The following is an 18908-nucleotide window of genomic DNA, read 5'->3' on the forward strand; positions in this document are numbered from 1 at the left end:
GTCCAGAGGGGAAAAAGGGAGAGGGGGATGAGGTCAAGGCTCCCAGGGGGAGGTGGCATCTAACAGGGGCGGGGGGCGAAGAACACTGTGGGCCCAGGGGCTCCTGGAAGCCTCTGCAGGCCCCTACCCACTGGCATCCCAGGGCAGCCTCTGTCAGAGAGGCTCTGGGATTTAGGGCAGATAACGTCTATCTCAGGGCCTCCGTTTGCTCAGCCGCAGAGTGGGCATGATGATCACAGTACTCCCCCTCCTGGCGGTGAGGTCCCGATGGATCCTGTTGAAATGACACGGGGAAAGGACACTCCACCCCCCTCCCAGGTTTGGCCCTGGGGCTGGCGTCTCCGGCTGCTTCCTGAGGGTTGGGGGGACCACCGGCCCTGGGCCCTTGCTTTCTAGCCCGCCCATTCTGCCCCGGCACAGGGCTGCGAGGTCTGGCGCGCCTGCTGGGACAGGTGAGGAGCTGAGTCTGTGCCTCCTCTGGGGGACACGCGGGACCCTCCGCGGACAGCAGCCTGCGGGTCATTCCCGAGCCTGCGGGCCAGGAGCGCCGCCGGCGCGGGGCCGAGGCGGGGCCCCGCAGCTGCGAGCAGGCCCGCAGGTGGCCGCGCGCGCCCACGGCCAGGTGGGCGTGCCAGGCCCCGCCCCGCCGCGCCAGCCGGGGGCGGGCAGCCGAGGCCCCGCCCTCCCCGCGCGCCGGGTCGGAGCCGGTGCCCGAGCGCAGCCGCACGCAGCCGGAGCAGCACGCGGGAGCGCGGCCCCGCAGCCGGCCGGCCGAGGGAGCAGCGCGGCCACCCGGCCCGGAGCGAGGACCCCGGCCCCGGGAGCGACTCGGTCCCCGACCCCGGAGCCCAGCCACCGGAGCGCGGCCTCGCCCGCCTCTCCCGCCCCGGCCGCCGGGCCGCGGGCATGGACGGCGCCCGCTCGCCCTGTGAGTGCCGAGCCCCCCGCCCGCCGCCTTTGTGTGCGCGCCGCGCCGCCGCAGCCCCCTCCCCGCGCGCCCCTCCTGCGCCCCGGGCCGCGTCCTTTGTGGAGCAGCCGCCTGGCCCGTACCTCCCTCTCTCCGACCTCCGGGTCCCCTCTGCGAGCCCGCCCCGGGGACCCCGGGGAACAGCCCGGCAGGCCGCTTTCCCGGGGCCGGGCAGGACGCGAGTGCCCCTCCCCCGGCCTCCTCCGCAGCCCGCCCCGGGGGGCAGGGGCCGCCCCAGCAGCCGTCCTCCGCTCCCCGCCGCAGCCCGGGCCTCCAGGGCCGGTTTGCAGACCCCTCCCCCGGGGCAGTCCCGCAGGCCCCTCCGCGGCGGGGGCGGGCAGGGCGCGGGCCCGGGCGGCGCCGTCTCATCCGCGGCGGGGCAGGTGCGGCGGGCCGGCGCTCACGCGGGCCGGTGTCCTTGCCCGCAGAGATGGACGGCTATGGCGGCCGCCGGGACGGGCCCCGCGCGCTGACGGAGGCCGGGCGCGGCGCGGGGCCCGCGGGCATGGCGGAGCCTGCGGCGGTGCCGCGGGCGCGGGCGGCGCGGCCCGGGCCCCAGCGCTTCCTGCGGCGCAGCGTGGTGGAGTCGGACCAGGAGGAGCCGCCGGGCCTGGAGGCGGCCGAGGCGCCGAGCGCGCAGCCCCCGCAGCCGCTGCAGCGCCGGGTGCTCCTGCTCTGCAAGACGCGCCGCCTCATCGCCGAGCGCGCCCGCGGCCGCCCTGCCGCCCCTGCAGCTCCCGCGGCCGCCGCGCCGCCCGGCGCCCCCGCCGACCCCGGCCCCCAGCCCGCGGGCGCGCAGGAGCCCGGCCCCGACCCCGAGCCCGCGTCCCCCGGAGGCCCCCGCGAGGAGGCGGCGGCGGCGGCGGGGCGAGAGGACGCGGCGGCGTGCGAGGCGAGGCCGGAGCCCGGGCGCACACGCCGGGACGAGCCCGAGGAGGAGGAGGACGACGAGGACGACCTCAAGGCCGTGGCCACCTCCCTGGACGGCCGCTTCCTCAAGTTCGACATCGAGCTGGGCCGCGGCTCGTTCAAGACGGTCTACAAGGGGCTGGACACGGAGACCTGGGTGGAGGTGGCCTGGTGCGAGCTGCAGGTGAGGGCGCCGGCCGCAGGCGGGGTGGGCGAGCGCGGCGGGGCCCCGCGTGTGCGCTCGAGGGCGGGCCTCCCGGCGTGTGCGGTGCAGTGTGGCACCGTGGGTCCCCGCGGAGGAGCGGGCGCTTGGAGGGCGCGTCCCCACCCAGGTGGTCTGTACGGGAAGCCGCAGTGTGCGGCCCTGTTCCAGGCGCTCCGGAGTCTAAAGGTGTGGGTGCCCCGGCTGGGGTGCTGCGGGGCTGCTGCTGAGCCCAGGTGTGCGCGCGGCGGGGCTGCCAGGCCTGGGTGCGTCCGGGCCTCTTGGTTCCTCCGGGGCGCACTGCTTCACAAAATGGATGTGTGACAGGTCTTGAAACCAAGTCGTACAAAGTGCGGGTAGGATTTTTTCTTTTTAAGGCAAAGGCCCCGGACGTGCGTTTTTCATAATCTTGCCCTCACGTTGGCTGTGTCAAGCCCCAGCCCTAGAAGATTATGTAAACGGTAACCCGAGCTGCCTGGGCCAGCCGTGGAAGCCAGGACCGGGCCTGTCAGCGGTGTTTACGGCCCTCCCTCGTGGGGGTCAGCTGTCAGGCATGGGGCTGTCCTGGAGGAGAGCGGCCGCCCGGCTGTAAACCTACCCAGCACCCTGTGAAGTTAGCAGGGCCTCCAGCCTGATGCCGGGCAGCCGCCACGCTGCAGGCCGCCTGCCTTTTTGGCTCTGAGACTGGATTTGGTTGCTCTGTTTCTTGGGCCCCTGCAGTGTGGCTTGCATGTGTGCGAGCCCCCCGATTTGCTGGGTGCCGACCTGTCCTTGGCCTTTCTCCAGAGGCAGAGAGCTCCAGATGCCAGCCCTTCCTGCAGTCCCTCGGTTTTGCAGTGGCAATGTGGAGTTTTCTTGGCAGGGCTGGTGGCGTCCTGTGGAGTCCTTCAGGAGGGACTGAGCGCTCCTTCCTCATGGCTGTGGATGATTCCGGGCCCTGTGGAGGGGTGGCTTCGGTGGTTTGTGGTCTGGGGGCCCTGGCCAGCGATGGCGCTGCTGCGTGAGTGAGGGAGGACCGGGGAGGAGCAGAGGAGCCCAGGTTTAGAGCGTGGCCCTGCGCCTTCCCTTCCCGCCTTCTCCCTCTCGCCAAGTGACCCTGCGTGGCCCTGCGTGGCCCTGTGTGGTGCTGTGGGCACCCGCTGGTGCAGGGCGGTGGGCAGGAGCCGGGGAGCGGCAGCGGGATCTGAGGTAGGCCTCGGCAGCGACAAGGCGTTGCAGGCCCACGTGACCCTCGGAAGGGTTTCTAGTTCCCATACCCTGTAAGGCAAGGCGGGCGGCCCTGCCTCTGGTCCTGAGCAGAGCACGGGCCTGGAGCCTGGCTGCCGTCCAGGGGTCTTTTAGGCCTGGACTCTGGGTGGTAGTAGGAAGGTTGGAGAAGGCTCGCCATCCGTCTGGTGGCGGTTCTTGAACAGGAGGTACTGGGAGCCCCCGTTGGCGGGAAACCGTCCTTGTACCTCTCTGAGCGACCGGGCATCTGACGTTTCCTCCAGGTCCCTGGGCAGCATCTGGGGTCAGCTGCCTCTGCTGGGCTGTTCTGAGCTGGGATCTGGAGCGGCATGCTGCCTCCTCACCGACAAGGAGGCTGTTATTTACCTTGTTCGTTGCTGAGGACCCCCAAGGTCACCATCGAGGACAGAGAGAGTGGGAGGGTAAGGGGAGCATAGCATCATGGGAGGAGGCGTCCAGCCCGGTGAGGCCGTCCTTAGTGGAGGAGGTGAGGGTTGGGTCTCTGGGACCCCTGTGCGCCGAGAGAGGGCAACAGGTGTGGCTTGTTGGCTCTGAGCCTGGGGAAGGGGTTTCCTCCTGCACGGTGTGGAGATGTCCATCCTCTGTCGGCCCCCAGGATGGCTGGGTGTCAGGGATCCCAGTGGAGGTCACTGGGAGTGTTGCCTTCAGCATGGGGAGCTTTGCAGGATTCTTCCCACCCTCTGACCCCCCCTTCCTCAACCCCCAGGAGTGCCTTGGCTGGCAGCTTTGGAACGCCCCAAAAGTCTGTTTCCTCCTCCTGCCCTCAGGATGCTGGGGGGCATCTGCACCTGCTGGCCTCTGCCGGACGGAGGAGGGCTCACCTACTCTCCTCCCAGGGTGCCCTGCCCGAGGGGTTTCCAAGGCTGCATCTCTAGACCGAATAGTCTGGCTTGCAGGACGAAAGATTCCTGTAATGTCCGATTTCCTTCCATAAATCCGTGTTGGAAGGGCTTTGCAGCAAGACACATCACCTCCCGAATTTTCTAGGTGGCCAAAGCTCACGCTGATTTTCTAGGGAAGCCATTTTAAAGTATCACTTCCCTGTCTGTCTGCTTTTGAATGAACTTTTGTCCAGGCAGCAGAACGAGCTCTGATAGCAGGGGGAGTGCACGCCCCAGAGCTCCGGCGCACGTTTCCCTTGTTCCCGGGGCTGTCCTTGGCTAGTGCCAGTCCTTTGTAGACCCTGGGCCCATGTAGGGGTGGATCTTGACCACCGACACTGTCCAGGGTGTCTGAGGGCACCTTCTGGCCTACTGCCCCCTCCGAGCCGGTGTGGGTCCCCAGGAGACCTGGCTGGCATCTGGAAGCCGTGTCAGAGGCGGGCTGCTGGCCTTTCCTGGGTCACCTGCTCCTCCTGAGTCTTCCTCAGGATCCTGGACACAGTCTTGGTTTTCAGCGCCCTCCGGGGATGCTACCCCTCCTGTCCATGGCCCCCTGCCTTCAGGGAAGATGGGGCCTCCCCGCAGAAGGCTTTGGGAGCTGCTCTTGCCGGATTGGGCACTGCCTCCTGGGGGGGGCACCTGGGACTGTGTTTTCTGTGCTGGTGTTTAGGCCCATGTGCAGGGCGGGGGTCGTTCTGCCGCATGGGGGTGTTGCTCCTTGAGCCTCTGCTCAGAGCACTCGCAGGGCCTTTGTGGGGCTGGGTGGGTCCTAAAGACGGGCTCGCAGACCCCGCAGGTGCTGTCGTGGAGTGGGCCTGCTGCTCTGCATTGCCCAGAGGCGACTGGGCTCCCGGGGGGCGGGCCAGGCCCTGCGCCCTGGAGGCTCGTTGCAGGTGGTGTGCGCGGCGCACCGGGGCCCTCGCCGTCCTCAGCCTAGTGGGGACCCCTGTGGCCGCGGCGCACCGGGGCCCTCGCCGTCCTCAGCCGAGTGGGGACCCCTGTGGCCGCGGCGCAGCGGGGCCCTCGCCGTCCTCAGCCGAGTGGGGACCCCTGTGGCCGCGGCGCACCGGGGCCCTCGCCGTCCTCAGCCGAGTGGGGACCCCTGTGGCCGCGGCGCACCGGGGCCCTCGCCGTCCTCAGCCGAGTGGGGACCCCTGTGGCCGCGGCGCACCGGGGCCCTCGCCGTCCTCAGCCTAGTGGAGACCCCTGTGGCCGCGGCGGCCCCCCCGCAGGTGCTGAGTGGGCACCTGCCTGTGCAGGTGTGGCATTGCCTTTCGCAGACAGGCCACGGACACGTCGCGTGGCGCTGGGCGGCTTCACACGCGGGCTTGGGCGGTCCCCTCAGGGGCCTGGTCTGCTGTCAGAGTGGCCGCGAGCAGCCTGCCCCGGGGCTGCAGACACACGGAGGGGACTGGCCTTGCTGGCGTCGGAGGCTTAGAGCTTGCTTTCTTGAGCGATGTTTCTCGTGCCGGGCACCTCACGGTTCTGGTTTGCTTGCCTGAGAGACCTGTGCAGACGGGCCTTCTCCCCCTCCCTGCCTTTGCAGCAGCGGGGTGTTGGTGAGGTCCGTGTGGTCGGCGGCGATAGATGAGCACCCGGAGCTGGGGGTCACCATTGGGGGCGCCCTGGATGCCGTGGCTTGTTTCCTGTTAGAAGCAGGTGTTCCCGCTGCTCAGTGTGTGCCTTTTGGGGCATCCTCAGAGGTCCTGGCATTTGGGGCAGTGGGCTGAGCCTGGCTCGGGCCTGACTGCCAAGTAACGTGGGCCCCACGACAAGGATCCCAGACTTCCTAGTGTGGCGGGCTGATGGTCTCCGCCCCCCCCCCCCAGGGTCATTTCCCGGTCGTGGCTTAGGCTTACTCAGGTGTACGAGCTTTGCGGGTGGGCTGTTAGCTACAACGTGATGGTGGAGAGAAGAAAAATTGCTAAGTGGGTGGGGAATGTTCCAGAAGGTTCCAGATGCCTGGTCCCCTGTCGGCAGTGCAGCGGCATTTGCTGAACGGGTGTCCTGGTTCCAGGCTGGGGTACCACAGAGAGCAGGGCAGACCACATCGTGGTGGGAGAGCCAGGTTTTCATGGAGGAGGGGTGTTTTCTAGAAGCCTGCGGGCGGCGAGGGCATGAGCGTGGCGAGAGGCCATCCTGCGGTCCTGGGCTGGCGGGGCTGGCCCTGTGCCTGCCACTTACCTTCCAGATGGCTCGGACTTGTGGCTTTGTGCGTGGCCATAGGCCTCTCTTGGGGCCTGTGCTTGGGCCAGCTGTAGGCTGAAGCTGGATGATGCCCAGGGTGAAAACATGGAGTTTCAAGTCACCTCTTTGAGGGAGCAAAACTTGACCCAGGCTGCAGAGGTTTGGGCCGTGCGCCTGGGTCTCCTTTGCCATCTGCTGGGCGGAGTGAGGAGGTGGAAACTGGCGTCTCCCTGGGGTGCTGGGAAGGGGCATTCAGGAGCCTCGCAGCCAGACGGGACACCGTGCCCTGTGCGCACAAACACCCCAGAGCAGGGTCCCTGCCGCATTTGCACCCCAGGCCCACAGCTTCCTGGTGGGGAGATCTTGGGGAGGACACCTGCCTTTGTGAGCCTCAGTTTACCTGTTTGTGCAGTGGGGCTGGTGCTGCCCGACCATCATGGGGTCGTAGGGACTCTTGACAAGTGTTTGGCATTGAGCACGGAGCAGAGTGAAGCCCCCCCTGCACGTGAGTGTACAAAGCAGAGGTTGAAGTGGAGAGCCAGGCGGCCCTCGGGGAGCACGGAGGCCGGCCTGCAGGCAGGAGTTGGTCCCAGGCTGGTGCAGGCAGGCAGGCGGGGCCCTGTGCTCTGCCCCAGCACCTGGCTGCCGCCGCCTCATCATCTGAGCGGCCAATGAGAGAAGGTGTGCACACAGCAGCTGGAGTCTCTAAGAAGCAGGTTAGGATCGGCCTCTGCTACAGACCTGCGAGGGGCTGTATTTTGGGCGGACAGGCCCCCGGGAGGATGGTTCAGAACAGAAGCACAGCCCATCTGAGGTTGGAACCTGAGGGCTGGCTGCAGGTTTTCTCGCTTCAAATAGTTTTCAAATCCGGTTCTGTTCCCGGGAGGGTTGCATTCTAAGATTTTCCGGACTACTTGATCACTGCCTCTAATTTATGTCAGGTTTCTTTAAACACATGTTAAGTTTTTTTGGAAAAGAATAAAAGAAAGACGAAGACAGTGTATTGGCGAGAGAATAGACAAATAGTTCAGTGCAACAGAGCAGAGAGCCTGGAAACAGACCCACATAATGGAGTTAACTGGCCTTTGATGAAGGAGGAGAGGCAACTCAGAGGGGCAGAGAGAGTGTCTTCAACAACTGGTGTTGGAACCACTGGACGTCCACACACACAAGAGTGAATCCACACAGAGACCTTACTCTTTTCACAAAAATTAACTCAAAATGGACCATAGACCTAAATGCAAAGTGCGAAACTTCAAAACTCCTAGAAGGTATCGGAGAAAATCTAGGTGGCCATGCATTTGGCAATGGTTTATGTTATTTTACCTTATTTTATCTAAGTTCCAGTAAACACGGTGTTATATTAGTTTCAGGTGTGCAATATAGTGATTTAACATTTCCGTACAACACCTGGTGCTCATCACGACAAGTGCCGTCCTTCATCCCCATCACCTGTTTCCCCCAGCCCTCGCGCCCCCCCCCCCCCCCCACTGGTACCAGCTTTGTGTTCTCTGTAGTTAAGGGTCCATTTCTTGGTTTGTCTCTCTTTTTTTCCCCTTTGCTCACTTGTTTTGTTTCTTAAATTCCACATATGAGTGAACTCTTATGGTATTTAGCTTAGCATAATATTCTCTAGCTCTATCCATGTCATTGCAAATAGCAAGATGTCATTCTTTTGGATTGCTGAGTAATATTCCATTGTATATACACACCACATCTTCTTTATCCATTCATCAGTTGATGGACATTTGGGCTGTTTCCATAATTTGGCTATTGTAAATAATGTTGCTTATAAACATCGGGGTGCATGTATCCCTTTGAATTAGTATTTTGTATTCTTTGGGTAAATACACAGTAGTGCAATTGCTGGATCATAGGGTAGCTCTATTTTCAACTTTTTGAGGAACCTCCATACTGTTTTCCAAGGTGGCTGTACCAGTTTGCATTCCCACCAGCAGTGCAAGAGGGTTCCCCTCTCTCCACATCCCTACCTACACCTGCTGTTCCCAGTGTTGTTAATTTTAACCATCCTGACAGGTGTGAGGGGATATCTCATTGTAGTTTTGATTTGTATTTCCCTGATGATGAGTGATGTTGAGCATCTTTTCACGTGTTTGTTGGCCGTCAGGATGTCTTCTTTGGAAAGATGTCTGTTCGTGTCTTCTGCCTATTTCTTGACTGGATTATTCTTTGGGTGTTGAATTTGATAAGTTTCTTATATATTTTGGATACTAACCCCTTATTGGATATATCATTGGCAAATATCTTCTCCCATTTCCATAGGCTGCCTTTTAGTTTTGTTGGTTGTGTCCTTGACTGCGTAGAAGCCTTTTATCTTGCTGTCCCAATAGTTCATTTTTGCTTTTGTTTCTCTTGCCCCAGGAGAGGTATCTAGAAAAGTGTTGCTCTGGCCAGTGTCAGAGACATTGCTGCCTGTGCTCCCTTCTAGGATTTTTATGGCTTTGGGTCTCACATTTAGGTCTTTAATCCATTTTGAATTTATTTTTGTGTATGATGAAAGAAAGTGATCCAGTTTAATTCTTTTGCATGTAGCTGTCTAGTTTTCTCAATGCCATTTGGTGAAGAGACTGTTTTTTTTTCCCCATTGCATATTCTTGCCTCCTTTGTAGTAGATTAATTGACCATATAATTGTGGGTTAATTTTTGGGTTCTCTATTCTGTTCTGTTGATCTTTGTGTCTCTTTCTGTGCCAGCACCATACTGTTTTGATCACTACGGTTTTGTAATATAACTTGAAGTGTGGAATTGTGATGCATCCAGCTTTGCTTTTCTTTTTCAAAATTGCTTTGGCTATGCGGGGTCTTTTGTAGTTCCATATAAATTTTAGGATTGTTTGTTCTATTTCTGTGAAAAATGTTGTTGGTATTTTTTTTTTTTTTAAGTAGGCTCCACACCCAGCGTGGAGCCCAGTGCGGGGCTTGAACTCACAACCCTGAGATCAAGACCTGAGCTGAGATCAAGAGTCGGACACTCAACCAACTGAGCCACCCAGGCATCCCAACTGTTGGTATTTTGATAAGGACTGCATTAAATGTGTAGGTTGCTTTGGGGAGTATAAGACATTTTAAGAGTATTTGTTCTTCTAATCCATGAGTATGGAATGTCTTTCCATTTCTTTGTGTCCTCTTCAATTTCCTTCATCAGTGTTTTATAGTTTTCAGAGTACAGGTCTTTCACCTCCTTGGTTAGGTTTATCCCTAGGTATCTTATTATTTTTGGTGCAATTGTAAATGGGATTTTCTTAATTTCTCTTTCTGCTGTTTCATTATTAGTGTATAGAAATGCAACAAATTTCTGTATATTAATTTTGTATTCTGTGACTTTACTGATTTCATTGATCAGTTCTAGTAGTTTTTTTGGTGGAGTCTTTAGGGATTCTATATAGAATATCATGTCATCTACAAATAGTGAAATTTTTATTTCTTCCTTACCGGTTTGGATGCCTTTTATTTCTTTTTCTTGTCTGATTGCTGTGGCTAGGACTTCCAGTACTGTGATGAACAGTACTGATGAGAGGAAACATCCTTGTCTTGTTCCTGACGTTAGGGGGAAGAGCTCTCAGTTTTTCCCCATTGAATATGTTAGCTGTGGGTTTATATACACACGTATATTTAGCTGAGGTATGTTCTCTCTAAACCTACTTTGTTGAGAGCTTTTATCATGAATGGGTGCTGTACTTTCTCAAATGCTCTTTCTGCATCTGTTGAAATGATCGTATTGTTCTTGTTCTTCCTCTTTTTTTTTTTTTTTTAAGATTTTATTTATTTGCGAGAGAGACAATGAGAGACAGAGAGCATGAGAGGGAGGAGGGTCAGAGGGAGAAGCAGACTCCCTGCTGAGCAGGGAGCCTGATGTGGGACTCGATCCCGGGACTCCAGAATCATGACCTGAGCCGAAGGCAGTCGCTTAACCAACTGAGCCACCCAGGCGCCCTTGTTCTTCCTCTTATTGATGTGATGTATCGTGTTGATTGATTTGTGAATGCTGAACCACCCTTGCATCCCAGGAATAAATCCCACTTGATTGTGGTGAATGTTTTTTAAATGTACTGTTGGATTCAGTTTGCTGGTATTTTGTGGAGGACTTTTGCCTCTATGTTCATCAGGGATATTGGCGTGTAGTTCTCTTTTATTGTGGGGTCTTTGTCTTGTTTGGTATCAGGGTGATACTCTTGGTAATGATATTTTAGGTATAAACCAAGGGCATGATCTATTAAAAAAAAGTTTACTATGATATACAAGGAATTCCTAAAACTCAACAATAAGAGAACGAACAACCTGATTAAAAAATGGGCCAAAGACCTTTCTTAATAGACACCTCACCAGAGAAGACATAGAGACGGCAGATAAGCGCATGAGAAGATGCTCCACACCCCGCGTCATCAGGGAAATGCAAATTATAACAAGATTCCACTGCACGCCTACTAGAACGGCCAAAATCCAGGACACTGACAAGACCAAGTGCTGACGAGGACGTGGAGTGGCAAGAGCCCAGTCATGGCTGCAGGGAACGCAGACCCACGCTGCGGCTTCACAAGACAGCTTGGCAGCTTCGTACGAGACCAAACACACTCGAAGCACCTGCGTGGCTGGGTTGGTGAAGCGTCTGCTGTTGGCTCAGGTCATGATCTCGGGGTCCTGGGATTGAGCCCTGCATCAGGCTCCCTGCTCAGCGGAGAGTCTGCTTCTCCCTCTCCGTCGGCCCCTCCCCCTGCTCCTGCTCTCTCACGTGCTCTCAAATAAATAAATAAAATCTTAACAACAAAACTAAACACACTGTTACCATTGGATCCACCAAGCAAACCCTAGGTGTTGACCCAAATGAGCTAAAAACTTTACACAAAATCCTGCACACGGATGTTTACAGCAGCTTTATTCATAATCGCCAAAACTTGGAAGCATCCAAGGCGTCCTTCAGTGGGTGGTGGACAAATAAACTGTGGTCCATCCAGACAAGGAAACATTACTCAGCACTAAAAAGAAGTGTGCGACTAAGTCATGAGAAGACAGAAGTGAATCCTACCTAGATGCACATTATTAAGCCAAAGAAGCCAGTTGGAGAAGTCCTGTGTGAGTCCAGCTGCAGGAGTTCGGGAGAAGGTGCAGTTGTGGCCGGGAAAGGGGTCAGTGGTGGCTGTGGGTGGGCGGGGGAGCTCAGAGCAATTCTAGGCAGTGAAATGACTCTGAGTGGTGCTGTGACGAGTGTCCTCAAACACGTGTTCAAACCCAGAACTTCCAGCACCGGGGGCGAACCTGATGCACACCGTAGGCTCCGGGTGGTGATAATGAACCCGTGTGCGCACGTCCGTTGTCGTTCGTGTACCCAGCGCGCCAGGTCGACGGAGGGAGGCCGTGGGGGCTTGGCAGGGAGTACGTGCGAATTCTGCGCTTTCTGCCAAACCTTTCCATAGCCCTGGAACCTCTCTAAAAATTGTTAAATTAAAAAAGCAACGGTGACGGCCGTCTTCAAGAAGTTTGCAGACCTTCCTCATTCCGTCGAGCCGCGCGCACACACACACACGCACACACACACACATGCACACGCACACGGTGTCCTGCAGCCGCAGCTGCGATCACAGGGTGTCCGTGTTTGTGTGTGTGTGTGTTTCATTCATTCATTCGTTTTCTTAAGATTTAGTTTTAGAGAGGGAGAGGGTGTGCGTGTAGGGGAAAGGCAGAGGGAGGAGAGAGAGAAACCTCAGCAGACGCCCCGCTGAGCACAGAACCTGACGGGGGCTCCATCTCACGACCCCGAGGGCAAGACCTGAGCCGAAATCAAGAGTCGGACGCCTAACCGACTGAGCCACCCAGGTGCCCCATCAGGGTGTGACAGGTTTTAAGATCTTTTTGTTTCTGAAGGGTCTTTTAACGCTGTTAGTTTTCAAGGGGAGGCTATGGTTAGGGTTTGTTGCCGTCTTTGCTGTTCTAGAAAGTTCTCAGTGCTGGCAGGGTGGGGAGAAGCCGGGGCTGGACTGAGTGTTGCAGGCCACAGGGGAGCGGCTCTGGGTTACGGGCTCCCTGAGGGTCCGTCCCAGGGGTGTTGGTGCCGGGAGGGTCCAGACAGGTGGTCCCTTTCATGCCTGCCTCCCCCTGAGCTGGGCGTATTCCCCAAAGTGTTCAGGAGGCCCCAGAAATAAAGATGTCATGGTATGAGCCCTGCCCAGACACACGGGTGGGCCAAGGAGCCAGTGTGGTGGAGGGGGCGCCGGGCGAGGCTCGGTGCCCCTGCGTCCTGATGGTTTATGCAAGCTGCCTTGGTTGGGGGCCTCCTCCTCAGGGAGGTCTGTGCATGGCCGTCAGCCGGCCGCAGGCAGGGCGGGGGTGTGGAGGACTTTCTTGGACTCTGAGACCACCTGTGAGCTCATTGGGTCTTCAGAACCACCATGAGACATTTGGGGACTCTGCTTTTACAGGTGAGAAGGCTCGGCATGGGGTGAGGGGTGGGTAGCTCGCACAGTGGGGCCGTGGCTGGTGGCGTGGCCCAGGCTTCTCTTCCCTGCATCATCATCTCACGTATGTGTATAGAGGTTTGCTGTGCAGAGGGAGTGTCACTTGACACTTGGCTTGGGGAGTGCTGGGTCAGGCAGGCATTGCTGTTGCGGTACTTCTCAGAGCCTTTAAAATGCCTGCTGTGTTGTGAAGCTCTAAAGGGGCTGTCGGAGGCCCTGCCCCCTTGCCTTTTCTTTTCCCATTGCTTCATGGGACTGGGACGGGCTCTGGGGAGCGCCGTGGCAGCCAAATATTGCTTGGGAGGTGTATGCCCCCGTGGCATGTCTTGGCTCTGTGGCAGATACGATGGGGGCTTCCGCCTCATTCCTCAGTGGGGCCGTCTCAGGCCGGACGCTGTGGGGAGGGACCCGTCCCCCTCCAGTGTCCACTCTTCCCCGGGTTCCCTGCTGTTCTGGCTCTTGCTCAGGAGCACATGAGCTGGGAAAATCTGAGCTGTGAACCGAGTGTGGCTAAGCAATGCAGACTTTCCATCATTCCCAGGATGTGAGACTGAGGGGTGGCCAGCCAGGGGCCCTGGTGGCTTAGCAGTGTTGGCAGGGACAGTGGTGTTTTCCTGTTTTTCTTCCCTACTGTCCTCAGGCGGGTTGGTTTTGTCCACAGGCCCATTGCCTCATGGCTGCAAAAAGGCTGCCATAGCTTCAGGCATCACAGCCACATTTGAAGGCAGGGAGCAAGTGGGTAGATAGGTGTCCATGTTTTAATTCACGAGGGAAACTGTTTACCAGTAAGTGACTTTGGTCTCTCTGGTTAGAATGGATGGTAAGGTCTGGCCCCGCCGCAGGGGCATCTGGGGAAGGCTTGCGGCCGTGGATGGATTTCAGTCTGTTCCTGGGGCTGGGTACAGTGGGTTTTGCTGGCAGGGAGGGGGTCAGGCTGCGTGAGGGCGCCTGCCCGAGTCTGTCCCGGTTACCTCACGTCTCCGAGGCCCTGTTGGTGCCTGTGTGTGATGAGGCCCTTCGCCCAGGCCTGTCCCGCCAACAGAGCAGCCCCCATGCCCACTGCTGGGCACCCCCTGCCGCCTTGCCCCCAGTGTCTGCGTGGCGACCGTCCCCATCCCCTCCCGCAGGGGCAGCCCCACCCTCCTCTCTCCCCTCATCAGAGTTCCTTCCCTCTGCCAGCGACTCCGCTTCCATTTCCCCACAAACTTCATCTTGAGAAACTTAGGAAAGTTGGACTGCCAGGCGTTAACAACGTGACGCGTGTGCCTGTCCTGCAGCTCCTCGCGCGTGTCCCCTGGCCCGTGTCCCCCGCGCCCGGAGGGCCACTCGCGTGCCCACTAACCCACAGCTCCGTGTCACAGTCCCACCTGACTGGGATGCCACCAGCCACACGTCTGACGTGGGCTGTGCCCCCAGTGGAGCTGACGGTTTTCTCGTTTGGATCCAGGATCCAGTCAGGAGTCATGAGCTGCATCTGTGTGTCATGGCCGATTTCATCTAGAACAATCGCTCCACTGTTTTTTATCGTTGTTTTTGAATCTTAGTGGCACTGCCTTTTTCTCCCACAGAGACCGTGTCCTGGGCCGCCAGGCTTCCGCGCGGCCACACTCGGGCTGCGTCTCTGCGAGGTGCCCAGTGGTGGCGCAGGTGCGGATCACAGATGCGGGTCGGGCTGGCGCCCCGCGGGCACGCAGACTGGGGTCTCTGCAAGGGGCCACTCTGCTGCCCCCACGACCTCTGACCCGTGGCCTCGGGGTTGAGGGATGCTCTGTCTGGAACCATCCAGATTTCTGGAAAGCTCATGCTGGTCCCCTTCCCGGGGGTGGTCAGCAGCAGAGCGGGACCTGAACCAGGCTGCTGGGGCTTCTGCCACGAAGCTGGGCTGTGGGTGTGGTTGTTGTGGGGCTCAGGGCTGCAGGCCTCCCACCTTCCCAGTTTGGGCGCCCGTGTGGGCCAGCCCCCTGTTTGGGCTGGATTGTTGATGCTCCGGAGCCCCGGTGGGCCGTGCTCACCCGTCCCCTCCCTGTGCCAGCACTGGGCCCCTCCAGGGGGCGGGGGCTGTGAGGACGGAGGAGGAGGCCACTGCCCAGGTAGGGGGCGTCTCTAGGGATGTTCCTGAAAAGATGGTGATGTGACAGATGCTGAAACCCCCCCCAAACCTCCTTCCTCAGACATGGCAGCGTTCACTTGGGTCTCCGCCCTACTTGCCTCTTTTTTATGTTCTTTGGTATTTTTGCAAAGTCATGATTGTGGCGTCTGAGCTAACACGTGCAGGGATGGTGAATCACCACCCATAGCCCGCGGTCCCTACCTACCCCAGCTTTGGCGAGAGCCCCCCGCAAGCGTGCGCGGGCCCAGCAGCCTTCCCGTACCCAGGGGCGAGTTCGGGGGGCCTCAGCCCCAGCCCAGCCCGCAGCTGGGCGCTGGCCTCCGGCGGGGGCCTGATGCGTCGGGGGGTCCCTTCTCCTGTGCCCTGAGGGGTGCGGCTCCTCAGCGGGGCTGTTGTTGGGGCCCCCAGAAGGAAGGTGGCCACCGTGCTGTGTCTTCCGGCTGGGCAGTCACCTTGTCAGGCTGGCCGGCTCGGAGCCACAGACACCTGTCTGGATGGGTTTGGAGCAAGAGAGAGAATTTGGCTGCCTTGGAAGGAGCATTGCAAACTCGAGGGGGAGAGGAGTGAGGGCAGGGACAGAGCAGGGGTGCGGCCAGTGGGCGTCTCCTGGGGGGCAACGGGGGCCCTGTGTTCTTGGATTTAGGGAGAACTCTGTTGTCCTGAAGCCTTTCTGCGCGATGCCAGCGACCCACTTCCGGGGACCACGGGGTCATTGTTTCTCACGGCGTGAGGGGCCCCTGGCACTGCTGAGAGGCCCTTGGAGGAGGACGCCCCCGCCCCCCAATCCTCCCCAGGGCGGCGGCTGTCCCACGCTCCTGGTGGGGGACCTGACAGAATGGTCTAGAAGTCTGCGTGTTCTTGGGTCCTGGGGACACAGGCCGCTCCCCACCACGCAGGCCCTGGCGGCACACGGGGCCCGTGACCCGTGTGGGGGCCGCACTAGCATTTGCTGTGGGATGTTTGCTCTCTGACGTGATGTAGGGTGCCTTGCCACGTGGACTGTGGGGGCCCTTGGGGGAAAGAGCTGCCCTTGCAGGTGGCCGACTGCCCTCTGTCAGGCTCCCAGACGTTTCCTTGGGAGCATCCAAGCCAGACTGTTCCTTTTCTTCTCAGCCACTCCCGAACTGGAAGTTTGGGGTCTGGGTGGGGACTCGGAGCCCAGGTGTGGGGGCCAGACCATGGTCCTGTGTGGGTGCCGAGCAGACCTGACCCTGCAGCGGCCACGTGGGGAGGGCGAGGGTGGCCAGGATGGTGGTTTCATCACAGGGCGATGGAGGACACTGTGGCCCCCGTTAGCAAAGGTGTGCTACTGTGAGTGATTTGCAGTCGGAAGGGGTGAAGACCCTGGGGAGGGGTGCAGGGGGGCATGGGACGGGGCTCCCCGGCCCTGCTCCTGAAGCCCTCTGGCCTTGGTGGCCCCGACCGTCTCCTGGCCTGTGAGCGCCGGTGGACCGCCTACCCCACGTACGGCGTGTCCTTGCGTGAGCGCGGGCCCAGGGAGCTTGTCTGCCCCTGCTGTCCTCCCAGCGGCCCGGGCTGGGGCCGCCTCACGCCGGCCGGGTGGCGGTCTGTGCGGCCGCGGGCCAGGTCTGCACAGGTTAAGGGAAGGTCAGAAGGTGTACGAACTCAGTGGGCACTTCAGGGACAGCGCAGGAGTCGAGGGAAATCTGCTAGAGACAAAATGAAGGAAAAGCAGATGAAAATAGTGAAAGTCTTCAAAAAGAACGGGGACGGCTGGAACTCTACCCGCGGAGTGACTGAGGAGTGCTCCTCGCTCCTCTGTTTTGGAAGTGACGTTGCTGGAACGTGGGGCAGGTCAGTGTGTCTGGGCCCCGCCAGGTGCAGACCTGCGTCCCAGGCTCAGGCCGCACGCTCGCCTTCTGTCCCAGGCGTCGCGTGCCACCCGAGACTTTCTCACACGTGGATCACGCGGTCTCGTCGCGATGCCCTTCGGCACTCGGCCCGCTGTACCAGCCACCCCCCGATCCTTTCCCGCCGTGCCTGGCGTTCTCTGTCTTGGGTCTGTGCTCTGCTGCTGACCCTGGGGCAGCTCCGTTTGGTCTGTTACAGGTGAGAGGCAGGCTGGCGTGGACACGAGCGCCCAGCTGCTCTCTCCCTTGTCCTTGGCAGCGGGAGGCACCTGCGTGCCCGCCCAGGATGGACGCGCACCTCTCGGCCTCCCCGGAGGTCCGGGTGTGGAGAGCTGTCCGGCCCTTGCCGGCCCTGGGCTCTTGTCCAGCCAGCAAGGCCCCGGGCCCCAGTGGGCACGCTCTGGCCTGGGGACACAGGCGGCTGCCCTGCAGGAAGCCACAGCCAGCCAGCCGGCCTGCTCACCGGCGCCTCCGCGTGTCCCGGGAAGCGCGGTGCTGGCTCCCGGCTGGCCTGCCTGAAATAGCTCTGTGAGCCCCTGTAAATATTTGATGACGGTGAAGATAGCAAACAAAGGCCTGCTCTGTTCCCGGGGGACTGAGACGGGGACACTGGAACGTTCTGGCCCTGCGGGCTGCTCCTTGGAGCGGCTTGTGCGTGCGTCTTGAGGCAGGCCCTTTGTGTCTGGGAGCGGAGCAGGGGCCCTTTGGCAAGGTGGAGCCAGCTTTCTACCTGGAACCGGCCGGGCCTCTTCGACGGCTGCCAGCCTGCCCAGAGGTCACAGGGGTCTCGCCCTTCACATGCAACGTGGGACAGACTCTTGGCCCCAGGCTCTGGGGAGAGGCTCGGAGAAGGCGGGGGGCCTAGGGCTTGGCACGGGCGCCGACAGCGCAGTGGAGGGTCAGCACGTGGCCGGCACCGGGGGGCCCCGGTGGGCTCGGCTGGGCAGCCACAGACACGTCGCACGCCTGCCCCCGTGGCCCTCTGGATCCTGGCCTCTCTGCCTGCTGGGTGTGCAGGGAACACACCCCTTGCCGGCCTGGGTGCGCGCGTGTGTCGCCCTGGGTGGGCATGCCAGGGAAGAGGCCCGTCTGCCCTGTGGGTGCTCCCGGGTTGCGGCAGCCTGCCGAAGGGGAGCAGACGCCGGGGTCCTGGCAGCCGGGCCCCAGCCCCGCCGGGCGGGAGAGTCTGTCTCCTTGGGCAGGGCAGGAACCGCCGGAACTTGAGGCAGGTGTTCGGCAGCTGACGGCCTCTCAGCAGGGTTTCTGCTCCGTGTCCTCTCCAGGGGAAGGAGAGTACTGTGGGTGGGGCTGCGATGGGTGTAGTCGGTGGAGGTTGAATCACGAGGGTTTCAAAGACCTTGGTCTGTGAGTGTCATTATTAATGGCTGTAATAACCGCAGTGGCAGTATCCTGAGAGCTCACAGAGCCCCGTGCTGACCTGCTTCCCTCCTCTCGTGGAGCCCTGGCCGCAGCCCAGGGAGGCGGCTTATCCTTGGGGTTCTGGGGACTCCAAGGCCCACGAAGCCTATGTTGTTGGAGATGCCCTCCACTGCCCTGGAGCGCCTTTGCCGAGGGCTCCTGTTGGCCGCTCAGAGCCGCCGCCGTGAGCTGCGGGGAGGGCAGGCTCTAGCCCCCCTGCCTGGGGCTGCGGAGATGGGGCTGGCAGGCTGACCCCATGGGAGGCTCTGTGAGGAGCCTCCTGACCTGAAGCCACAGCAGGGTACCAGCCTGGCAGGCGGACGCGGCCCATGCCCCAGCCTGTGGATGTGGTTGCCTTGAGGACCCTGAGATGGGGGACGGTCCTGGCTTATCTGGGTGGGCCCGGTGTCACCCCCTGGGTCCTTCCGACAGGAGGACGTGGTGGCCTCTAGAATGCAGACAAGGGATGGATCCTCCGAGGTGCCCCGGAAGGAAGTGGCCCTGTGTGTATCTCCTGGACTTGGCTGGGAGGCTCCCTTCTTGCTTCTGGCCCCAGAATTGAAGAGAGTCAGTGTGCTGTTTGGGCCAAGGGACAGCGTGCACCCAGGGCCCGGGGAGGCCGCCCTGGGAGGACCGCAGGGGGCT

The 18908-nt window shown here is 60.2% G+C and overlaps 1 protein-coding gene across 19 annotated transcripts in view; it reads left to right on the forward strand.

Annotated features, from left to right (window-relative positions):
* Positions 1-704: 704 nt before the first annotated feature.
* Positions 705-18908, forward strand: part of WNK2 (WNK lysine deficient protein kinase 2) — a 130865-nt gene continuing 112661 nt past the window's right edge. For 10 of the 19 annotated variants that reach the window (XM_078061951.1, XM_078061954.1, XM_078061961.1 and 7 more), the window contains exons 1-2: positions 706-928; positions 1396-2060. In XM_078061951.1, the coding sequence (XP_077918077.1) occupies positions 1398-2060 (663 nt within the window). In that variant the 5' untranslated portion in view covers positions 706-928; positions 1396-1397. Of the gene's footprint in view, positions 929-1382; positions 2061-18908 lie in introns of those variants that run through there. The other 9 variants (XM_078061945.1, XM_078061948.1, XM_078061955.1 and 6 more) reach the window with 3 other exon arrangements.

Source organism: Halichoerus grypus, chromosome 14, assembly GCF_964656455.1.
Source record: "Halichoerus grypus chromosome 14, mHalGry1.hap1.1, whole genome shotgun sequence".
Taxonomy (NCBI): domain Eukaryota; kingdom Metazoa; phylum Chordata; class Mammalia; order Carnivora; family Phocidae; genus Halichoerus; species Halichoerus grypus.